The sequence below is a fragment of the Microcaecilia unicolor genome, chromosome 4 (genome assembly GCF_901765095.1).
Source record: "Microcaecilia unicolor chromosome 4, aMicUni1.1, whole genome shotgun sequence".
Lineage (NCBI taxonomy): Eukaryota > Metazoa > Chordata > Amphibia > Gymnophiona > Siphonopidae > Microcaecilia > Microcaecilia unicolor.
In genome coordinates, this window is record NC_044034.1 from 248024663 (window position 1) to 248036801 (window position 12139).

The 12139-nt window shown below is 39.0% G+C and overlaps 1 protein-coding gene across 5 annotated transcripts in view; it reads right to left on the minus strand.

The window, feature by feature from the left end:
- INPP4A (inositol polyphosphate-4-phosphatase type I A) overlaps window positions 1–12139 on the minus strand; it is a 349368-nt gene that overhangs the window by 57900 nt on the left and 279329 nt on the right. For all 5 annotated transcript variants that reach the window (XM_030201389.1, XM_030201388.1, XM_030201387.1 and 2 more), the window contains one exon: window positions 8991–9114. In XM_030201389.1, the coding sequence (XP_030057249.1) occupies window positions 8991–9114 (124 nt within the window). The remainder of the gene's footprint in view (window positions 1–8990; window positions 9115–12139) is intronic.

Here is a 12139-nt window from a genome sequence, read left to right on the forward strand (position 1 = left end):
ATTGAAGTTTCTGGGTGAAGTTACAGGAGCGAACTATCCGATGAGAATGGACTACTGCTTACTCCACTTTAGACCTGCAGGAATTCCTAACTCCATACACCGCTTTGCCACACATCTATTCGTGGCCGCCAAATTGGTGCTGGCTGCGGCATGGAAGCAACCCACACTTCCGGAACTGCGGTCAGTGTTGCGGAAACTAGACTATATTCATCTGATGTCGAAGTTAACAGTTTTACGCACTGGCCGTATTCCGCAGCACCATAAAACGTGGAATCCCTATGAACAGTGGTTATCCTCTCGGACACTCCTGATCAATGTGTCACTTGGACAAGTCTAAAGAGAATTGGTCACAAAACTACCTAAGAGGGGGGAATATAATAGGGGAGGGAGGGTAATAGTTGGAAACATGTTGTTAGTTGAAAGAGAAGTTCTAATCTCTGTACAAGGATATAGTGTGGATACTGTTATGTTTCTAATGAAAAATAATAAAACAAATTTGAAAAAAAAAAATAATAATAATTTGGGGGAGTGCACCTAGATTTTGGTGCAGGAATTTACACCAGCTTTTCAATGACATAAATGGCTGCGCCTAAATCCAAGCAAATCCACCCAGCCTAATCTAAAACCCGCATCTAAATGTAGATATGTCTTATAGAATAATGCTAGGCACATACATCGGATGCGCCTAGATTTTACTCACTATATATAGAATCTGGCCCATTATTTTTATTGTATTTTCCAGTGTTTTTGCTGGTTTTCTTTTTTACAACCCGCTCTGGACTTTATTAGGGATAAGGCGGGCTAGGAATGTTGAGATTAGATTAGATAACAGGGGACATGGGCTTTGCCGCAATGTGGACAGTTTGAAAACTGCCCCACAAGACAGGACAAAGTTGACAAATGTTAGTGACACTGAGAAACACAAGATCTGTGTTCCACATGACCTGTACTTGTTATAGTAGCTATACAGTGAAGAAAACCATTGAAAGAATAGGTTTGCAGTTCAACCAGATACATGAAGGCAAAGATGGTCCACATTGTAGGGATGTCAAGTACTGCTATCTAAATGAACTGGAGACAAAACTATAAGGAGATCAAGGTTTCAACGACACTGATTATGCCAGAAAAGCTACTGACACTATTACCAACAGAAAGAATAAACGGCCTTTTATAAGGAAGCTTGGAGATGAGGCAAACTTCTCAATGCAGAAGTATACATACTAAGGATGTTTTTCATGTTATCTGTTTCTGCAGAGGAAAAAGCTGATTATATCACTTCAACTAACCTTCTTTGAACAGTGCAGAGCTGCTGACATCAGTAATAGCAAGTGCTGACTTTGAATTGGAAGTCAAGATTTGTGACAAAGATGACTTGCAGTCAATTTGGGTGGAAATGCTATTTTCAGATCGATATCTTTGCTATAGAGAACCACCTGGCTTCAGGCCAGAGCACATTACCAAAAAGATAAAAACAAGCTGACAACACAATTGATGGTAGTTACTATGACAATTTAAAAGCAAGGAGCACTACTTACATTTAGAAAAAAAATCAGAGAAAATACTTCTTCACTCAACATGTTATTAAGCTATGGAATTAATTGCCAGAGAATGTGGTAAAAGCACTTAGCATAGCAGGGTTCAAAAAGGCTTAGAGACAAACATGGAAGAAAAGTTCATAAACCATTATTAAGGTGGATTTGAGAAAATCCACTGTTTAATCCTGGGATAAGCAGCATGAAATCTTTTACTCTTTTGGGATTGCTAGGTACTTTCTAGGCTTCATGGACCTTTGCTCAATCCCAGTACGGCAAAGTTTATATACTTATCTTACATTTTGTCTAGAGAGGAATAAAAATTTTAAACCATTTTCTTGTTTTAGAATGCATTGGGCCAGCTGATACAGAATCATGTGATGACCATGTCTACTGTATTGCTAAGCAAATTACACTGTTATAATCTGAGGGATTTAAAAAGTGGCACACTTATGGGAATATTCTATATGGCTAAAGCTGCACTCACATGTGTACAGTAATACCCAAGAAAATGACTGCTGAAAATTATCTCCTGAGAAACATGACTGGGTAACAGTGACGTTAGTTCTGAATTGATCTAATATTCATTTGAGGTAATAAAAATATTATTAGAGGCATTGATAAGGTTGTAGCTGATAGTTTTTAATATGCTTGACTATGGTTTCTATCAAGGATTCTTAAGAGACTATCAAGCCTCTGAAAGAGAGTTGGTAGAACAAAACTCCAACAGCAAACAACTAATTCCAAAAGGCTGGGGCCTCTTCCTTGCCTGAAGCATTATCTAGTAGCTTCAATGGGCTCCTGCTGATGTTAAGGTGATGTGGAACAACCCATATACAGGGGAGCTCTGCAGGCAGATGATTTCAGAGGGAGACTTCTGTATCCAGAACCAATTACCTTACAAAGGTGCTCCTCATGGATAGTTTTTTCTGTCAGTTAATGAGTTTGTCTCAATGTTTGAAACTAGTTCAAACAGGCTTTCAAAGGCTCTATATCAAAATTATCATTCTCAAATAGGAACAAAATGGAGGTCAGAATATTAGGAAATAGTCCAGCATGAATCCATCCTGCACTTGGTTTTAGTCAAAAGGCCAATAAATTCTGGGTGCATGTAATGCAATGGCTGACTCTTTGTCCCACTCTAAGTGGGCTATTTTCAGGTATCTAGCCCCTGAAACACGCATATCAATTTTCCTGCAAATGCTTTGTTATTCTTGGTGGACAACTTTTTACAATTGTTTGACACAAAACAATTACTGAAAATAATGAGTGGGGTAGAGCGGACAGATGTGAAGTGTTTTTTTACACTTTCTAACAATAATAGAACCAGGGGACACAAGATGAAATTAGAATGTAGTAGGTTTAAAACAAATCAGAGAAAGTTTTTCTTTACTCAGCGCATAGTTAGACTCTGGAACTCATTGCCGGAGAAGGTAGTGACGGCAACTGGCCTTGCTGAGTTTAAAGGGGGTCTCTGGACAGATTCCTGAAGGAAAAGTCCATTGATCATTATTAAATTTTGGGTTTTTGCCAGGTTCTTGGGGCTTGGATTGGCCGCTGTCGGAGACAGAGTGCTGGGCTTGATGGACCTTTGGTCTTTTCCCAGCGTGGCAGTGCTTATGTACTTATGGTTTTCTTACAGGCAAAATAATCTCCAAATGCTGTTAGCTAACCCTATCAGCTCCTGACCCAGCTGCTGATGTATGTCTGAACATCTTATTTTTAGTTATATCACCTGATTGTTTATTTATTTTCTTGGTCTTTAATATTGTGGTTGTACATTGTGAGCCCACTAGGGACTGAGAACGTGCCTGAATATAATAAGTAAACCGCTTTGGTTATACCAAAGAAAAGCAATATATCAAATCCATGACTTTTTATTTCTTATTTCTTAGCTAATTTCCTGATTATACTTGGATTTCCTTCATTCATGAAGTATACTTGAATATAAAATTTTCAAATCCTAAAGTTAAAAAAAAAATACCAAAACACAACCTAGGTGCCTTGGTTGCTTTATAGAATAGGCTCCTATCACACAGCCTTGGGACACCTAAATGGCAGCACCCAGTTATAGAATTAACCCCACAAGGATTAAATGGGTAGAGCTAACATGGACTAAGCAAGGGGAAGACCTTGCTTATCAATGTTAGATTTAAAAAAATATATATATTTATAAACATGTTGGATAAGGATGGGCCAGTTAATACTGTATTTCTGCATTTTAAAAATGGCATCTCATGAAGTACCTCATGGGAGACTCCTGAGGAAATAAAGTTATGGATAGGAACTAATGTGCTGCTGTGGATTGGTAAGTAGTTAAATCACAGGAAATGGAGAGCAGAACTAAATGGTTAATTTTCCAAAAGGAGAAAGGTAAACAACAGTGTTCCATGGGTCTGGCCTGGGGCTGGTTCTTTTTATAAAGCATAAATTATCTGGCGAGAGCCATACATAAAGTGAACATATTTGCAGGGGGGGGAGGGGGGAGAAAATTATTCAAAACTGATAAATCATGAGCCAATCGTGAGTTGTGGGAGACCCCTGCATGAGGGACTAAGCATCTAAATGATAGATTAAACTTAGTGGATAAGTGCAAAGTGATCTATATAGGAAACAATTTTAACTATAGGTACACAATGCTGGGGTCAATATTAGGAGTTACCATTCATGAAATGGATCTTCAGCTTAGAATGGCAGTTTAAGAAGCAAATAGACATTAGAAATTATTCAGAAATGAATGAAGACTGATTATTATAAGGTCCCTGTATTGATCCATGATACAACTGCACTTTTGATTACTGTGTGCAATTCTGCTCACTCCATCTAAAAAAAAAAATATATAACAAACTAGAAAAAGCACAGATAAGGGCAACCAAAATGATAAAGGGAACACAGTGGGCCCCTTATGAAGAAAGGCTAAAAAGGTTGAGGCTCTTCAGCTTTGGACAATATAGCTAGGTTTAAAAACAGTTTAGACAAGTTCCTGCAAGAAAAGTCCATAAACCACTATTGGTTGTGTAGTCTTGGGAAAGCCGCATCTTATCTCTGGAAGTGAACAAGGAATGGATCTAATTTCTAGGTTTCTGTTTGGTATTTGTGACCTGGTTTGGCCACTTCAGAGACAGGATGTTGGGCTCAACGGACCTTTGATCTGACCCAGTATGATACATCCTGTGTTCTCACTCACCTTGAACTACTACTGAAAAGGAGTAAGCTAAATTCAAAATTCCTTTCCTCTTTTTTTTTTTTTTTTAAATAGCTAAAGGACACCACTAATTCAGTGACATAAAAACAGCTTTCCTCCACCATCCAGAAGTTTGCAGCTAATCTTCCTTATCCATTTGAGTCTTACATGTGGCGGGATGGTGCCAAATCAGCATGTCTAATCCCAAATGGCTGGGTAGACCAACCAAATTTGATGAGGATCATAGATCACACCTTTGTCTATCTCGGTACTGTGGATGGGCAAATGAAGGACAACATAGGATCAGCTAATCCCTTTTGTGCAACAGGACAAAACAAGTTTGCTTCCCCAACATTCTGGTCATTCTGCCTAGCTGGCAGTGACTTGGGTTCACTCACTTGCTTACAGTTAATAAAATCAAGTTAGACCTCATAATTGTAGCATTTTGACTACAAAATGTAAGTACGTTTGGTTGTACATTATGGAGTAATTTTTATAAGGGACTTGAGTATGTAGAACAGCATTTTAAAGGACTGAATAGGCTCTTATACAATTGTCTGAGGGTATACACATGTAAAAGGTAGGTACGCAGAAGGCAACTCTAAAGAGCCACTTTTGTTTTTCGTAGCAACAGAAATGTGGAAATGGCTGTAGTCATTTACACCAATAAGTGGTTATACGAGTGCCTAAATGACCTCTAGTGACTAGCGGCAAATTACATGCCCTGATTTGTTGGCATGTACTTTGCTGGTGGGTGTCATAACGGGGTCTCACTTAGCGCTAATTCTATAATGATTTCAGGGCACACCTAAGCTATCCTAGAATACTAGTGTAAAGCTGGGCTAGCATGCCAAAATTAAGGCACATCCACTTATGATAGGTCCATGACAGGCATGTTGGCAAGCATGTGCCATGCAACGTGCACAACTTATAGTATTTTATAAGCTGCATGCACCACTTGGTGACACACCCATGGCCAGCCCATGCTTCACTCACATGTATGCCCCCTCACAGTTACGTGCTAAGGACAAAATTCTACACAAGGTGCCACGATACCAGTGAGAAAAAATGAGCACTAAGTGCTATTCTATAAATTGTGCTCCAAGTTGGGCACCGTTTATAGAATAGCGTCTAACACCAGGATCTGTGCCTAACTTTCAGGCACAAGGATTTACACCAACTGAAACCTGGTGGAAATCCCCATGCCTAAATTAGGAGCAGACCAGGCCTAAGTAAAATTCTTGGAAGGCCCATGACTCACTCATGCACCTCCCATGGCTATGTCCCTTTTCAGATCAGCGCACTAAAATTTACGTGCATTTCTTTATAGAATACATCTAGGAAGACGTGCACGTAGATTCTTATTGTTGCCAATTAGTGCTGATAATTGATTAGCACCCAATTATCAGCACTAATTGATTTGTTATTCAATTAAATTGTATGAAGAAATGGGCGTGCACTCAAATTTCTGCGCACAATTTTGGGCGCCATATATAGAATCTGGGGGTAAGCGACTCTGTCATGTGCATTATAGAATAATGTCTAGCAGTAATGCATGTAACTGCTTCTTAAGTATTATTCTATAACATATTCACACACTTAGGGCCTTATAATTTATGCTCCTAAATTTATGCTCTTAATTTAGGGCCTATTATGCTCATAGATTTAGCATCTATTTTGGAGCATAAATTATGCTCATAAATTTAGCAGCATAAATTTAGGTGCATAACCTATATAGAATAAGGGCCTTAGTGCCAAACATTAGGCACTATGTTATAGAATTGCTACGATAGTGTCGATTTTTATGCAATATATCCATAAGCATTTCTGCAACAGAGAATGGGTGAAATGGGACAGAAATGGCACTTAAACACGACACATTTAATAAAGTAAACATATATGTGTTCCTATTCTTATCAACTCAAACATGATTAACATTACACATCTTGGAGCATGTATAAAGGTGTGTGTTTATGTCCCTCAGGGTAATTTTATATACAATTGCATAGGTTGACTTTATAAAATATCCATAGATCAATCCAACAGCAATGTTTCTTCAAAATGTAAAGGGAGACCATATCCCAAAACTAATATTTAAAAAGTTTAAGTAAGTTGAAAAGAGTTCATTCCAAAACCATATGTGTGTGTGTATATGTAGTGGCCAGACCAAAGAGGCATATTAGTCTGCACAATATATAATCTATAAGAGGAGCAGAAAAAAAAAAAAAAAATCCTAGAAACAAAAGCTTTATTCACAGTAATTAAAAACAAAAATGACAGATCAGTATCCAGAGTCTTCTCCTATATCAGTGTTCATTCAGTCCTTCATTCAGCCTGACATGATTCGGGTCCTGCCTGCATCAGGGACTAACACTGTAAAGATAGTAATGTATTGCTGATTATCTGGTCACACTCAAAGCATTAAACCTAAAACAGCACAGCACCGTATTTGGTTTTAATTACTGCAAATAAAGCTTTTGTGCTGCTCTATTACAGACCACTGGACCATTTAAAGGTACTGGTATATTTGAAGACTGATAAGGATTTAAGGACTAACACTGTCTTCAGAGCTCTTTGCTTTTAAAGTGATTCCCCTTCTGATGGTCTGCCGTATATACACACATATATGCAACAAAGTTCTTTTTGGAATGAATTCTATCAGGTTAGTTTAAGGTAAGCAATTTTTGATATTTGCCTTTATAAAATAGGCCCAGCATACATGCTGATGTGCCTTTCCTGCTCAAGTGTCCTTTAAAAATAAAATTACCTTGTACAAAGGTAATTTTATAATTGTCCATGTGTAAAAAACAAACATATACTTTTGATGTATGTACATTTGAACCAGATCTTTAGCATGGCACATGTTTTCTGGGTTAATGTTCAGAACTACACACATAAATGTAAACCCCTCCACTCAGCCTATGTGAACTTACATGCATACAGGCTGTAAGTAAATAAGTTCACCTATATATCAGGCCAGCAATTTTATAAAAGTCCATTTCCATGCATAAAGCACAGTTTTACCCATGAAAATTTTGAAAATTACCCTCTAGATCTCAGGGCTGGTGGAGGCACCAGAAGGCCGAAAACCAAAAACCTAAGATGACCAACAGGTAGGTAAGCCAGTGGGTTTGCAATGCTTGACATGAATGAGTGAAGACTGACTGACCAGGGTTACTGTATACAGAAAGGATGAAATATACCTCTCAGATCAGGGATAGGACTTATCTGATAACCCTGCAAGAGTCTCTGGAGATGGCTTTTGGATTTGTGAAATAGCTGCCAGGCTGCAGATTAATACCTGAGGGTGTGAGTCAGCAAGTCTGTGATCTGCTCCTTATCTATTGGTAAGGCACCTAAGTCAAAGGTATTTTGGTAGGTGGATGTCAACAGGAAGGAGATCTGAAGGAGCTGCTGTCTGGAGAGGGAGAGGTTCCTTGTTTACCCCTGGATAGTTTTTCATGAATGGAGCAGTGCCTAGGATAATGCTGCCATTAATGTCAACTAACGGTGGGTTGCGCCATACCAGAAGACGACAGCGACAGTGTGTGTGTGTGTGTGGGGGGGAGGGGGGGGGGTCAGTGTTGAAAAGTGTCATCATATGAAGCAGAAGAGAACAGATGCAGCACAGTAGGTTTTATGGTAAGCATAAGAAAGGGGGGGGGGGGGTATAGGTACATGAATTAGGATACTGGTGTTTTGTTATATAAAGCTGCTGGGTTTATTATTCCACAAAGAGTTGCTTAATATCATGGTCAATGTGGGAATGGGAAAGGAGTTTATTTATTTATTTGGATTTTGCTCACACCTTTTTCAATAGTAGCTCAAGGTGAGTTTCAGATACACTGGATATTTCTCTGTCCCAGGAGGGCTCACAATCTGAGGCAATGGAGGGTTAAGTGACTTGCCCAAGATCACAAGGAGCAGCAGTGGGATTTGAACCAACCACCTCTGGATTTCAAGACCGTTGCTCTAACCACTAGGCTACTCCTCCACTCCATGTATGTCACAATGCCTATATTAACAGCCAAGCAAATAATTCAAACAGCACCTGAGAGAAATAATCTATACTTCTTGCTTACAAAATATGTGAATTTTCAGGTATCTTGTGAAAAAGACAGCTATTTTATGAACTGACTTATTTTGCGGTGGCTTTTTTGGAGCTGTACGATATTTTAACTTCACACTCCTAATTCATTCAACTGAGCTGAAAACATTAAATACCTAGCCTACTAGGTACACTGCAAAGAGTTCCAAATGAAGAAAATTCTCACCATAGGTGCTGAGCAGACTTTCAAACTGTGCCAGCAGACCTATAGTATATAACTGTCGCAGGAATCCATCATCATGCAGGCAGTTCCTTAGCTTGATAATGAAGCCACAAATTAGCGCAGTCAGCTAGAAATGACAAAAAGAGAAACATACTCTAAATTAAAGCAACAACTGGGGGTAGGAAGATAATAGAAACAGAGAAAATGACAGCATGTAAAGACTATCCAGTATCTTTTCCTCCCCCTAAGACAGTGGTTCTCACAACTGTCCTGGGGACTACCCAGCCAAGTAAGTTTTTCAGGATATCCACAATTAATATTCATGAGAGAGATTTGCATGCAGTGGAGGCGGTGCATGCCAATCTCTCTATTTAATATTTATTATGGATATCCAGCAAACCTGACTGGCTGGGGAGTCCCCAGGACAGGTTTGGGAGCCAATGCCCTATGAGATCCCACATGCCTGTCCCATGCCTTTTTGAATTCAGATACAATCCTCATCTCCAGCACCTCCAACCAGGAAACAAGAGGGGAAAAATAAATCAATGAAATACAAATTTTCTCTTTAACTTCTTTTGTGTATAGCAAAATGAAACATAACTAAAATAAGGTTAAAAATATGTTATTAGTTCAGGGTAGGAGTCAGACCAAATTTTTAGGAGCCAGTTGAATATGCTCTGGCTTGTGCAGGAAAATTTATAAGAGGCAACCTGCAACCTAGAAAACGAAAAGGTCCCATTCTCCAGTCCATGTTCTCCCCCACCATCACCATACCCACCTCTGTCTCTTCCAATTTCAGCCTCTATCTCCTCTTCTCTTTCTAATTTCCCTCTCTCTTCTACCCAGTGGCACAGTCAGGACTGAATTTCTGGTGGGGCCTGAGACTAACATGGATGGGTACTAGGTAGTAGCGCTGTTGATACTGCCCCCAGGTCTCATCTTCTTAGCTCATGCTGCTGCCAGTGACAGGGTGGGCCTGATTTTAGTGGGGTAGGGAGACCATAGCCTATAGCCCCCAGCCCACCCATGGCTACACCCTGCTTCAGCATCTTTCTCATCCTTCCATATGACACTCATTCTCCAACAACATATATGATCTAGGTTTCCACACACATTATCACAAATGTTTCAAAGTGCTATAAGATCTCCTTGTTCCATGATGACAATGTTCACAAGTAATAACTATTGAAGGAGTTTAAAATCAATATGAGTAAAGTGTACCGGTGAAGATGATTGACGCTCTATGATACCTCCATGTAATTCCTATGAGGGTGGTGGATGGTGAGTGTCACTGAGGTCACTTAGTATAGAGTATTCAAAGAAAAGGAAATAAAATATATATTTCTATTTATCAGGAAGTTGAAAATTTGGGAATTACTTTACACTTTTATGGAAGGAAGGTGGATGAAATTTAACTTGATTTATGTAAGCCACATTGTGCCTGCTTATGTAGGAAAGTGTGGGGTACAAATACACCAAAATAAATAAATAAATAAAACATAAGATCCTTCATGTAATTTGAAAAGCAAAAAAGATGCAGTACTCCTTCTGTCTGTTGATGCAGAGAAAGTCTTTGAATGGTCTTTTCTTTTCAGTACTCTACAAAGAGCTGGTCTGGGGGACCATTTTGTGACATGGGTAAGGACATTACATAAATTCCCAAAGGCAAGGATTAAGATCAATGGAACATACTTGGATATTATTAAATTAGAAAGAACAACCAGACAAGGATGCCTCTTTTCCCACTTCTCTTCGCTCTGGCAATTGAGCCATTAGCAGTTAGAGTCCGCCTTCACCCAGATATTCAGGAGATTGAGGTCAGGATATATCAGTATATCTCTTTGTGCAGATGATGCTATTTATTCAACAAGATATCCATTACTCATTTTACCAATCCTGATACAAGAAATAAAGGGGGTCTTTTATTAAGGTGCGTTAGACATTTTAGCTTGACTACAAATCAGCTGGAGATAAATGCTGAGATGCCCATAGGAATATAATGGGCATCTCAGCATTTAGCGTTAGCTGATTTGTAGCATGAGCTAAAAATGCTACTAAACCTTAGTAAAAGACCCCAAAGAGATATAGTTACATTTCAAGATATAAAATGAATATGAGTAAATGACAGAAAATTATGGGCCCCTTTTACTAAGCTACGTAGGTGCCTACGTGCACCCAACGCGCACCAAATTTGAGTTACTGCTCGGTTACCACGTGGCCCTTGCGGTAATTTCAATTTTGGCATGCATCCGCTACGCACATCTGGTGCGCGTAGGTCATTACCAACTAAATTATTTACCGCTAGGTCTATGGCTGGCAGTAAGGTCTCAGACACAAAATGGACGCACGGCAATTTTTATTTTGCTGCACTTCCATTTTCGGGAGGGGGGCAAGAGGTCTTTTTTACAGCAACGCTGAAAAATGAATTGGCGCGAGCACAAAACCCGCGCCTACACTACTGCAAGCCATTTTTCAGCGCGCCTTTGTAAAGGACCCCTTAATAATTCGTCTTGAGGAAGCCTTCCCATTTAATTGGGCACGGAATACATTAAATATTTTGGGGAGTATTTAGGCAAGGATAATTCTAAGCTGGTGGATTTGAATTACCTCTTTTTGAAAAAATTTATAAAGATTTGGATAAATGGCAAGCCTTTTTCCTTTCCTGGTCAGGAAGAATTGCTGCATTTAAAATGAATATATTACCCAAATTATTATATCTTTCTATGACCTTATGTATTGAAGTGCCCCTGAATTATTGTTTAAAATCCAGAAATGGATATGGGATTTCATTTGGAAAGGGAAATCACCCCGAGTGGCAAAATCTATATTATATGTCTACAGAGATTCAAGGGGGATTAGGTATACCTTGCCTATGTACTTATTATATGGTAGCACAACTACGGGCTATAACACAATGGGTTGAAATTAAACAATGGATATTGACAGAACAAGAATTGATTATTGTAATGTTTGTTTACTTGGTCTTTCAACAAAATAATTGCAAAGACTTCAAGTTTTGTAAAATGTATCTGCAAATGAATCATGAAAGGAAACACATTTGATCATGCAACTCCATTTTTGTGCAAATTATGCGGTGAGCGGGAAGCCGGTGCGCGCTGCTCGCGCGCCGGAGGACTCTGGAGGATTTTTGA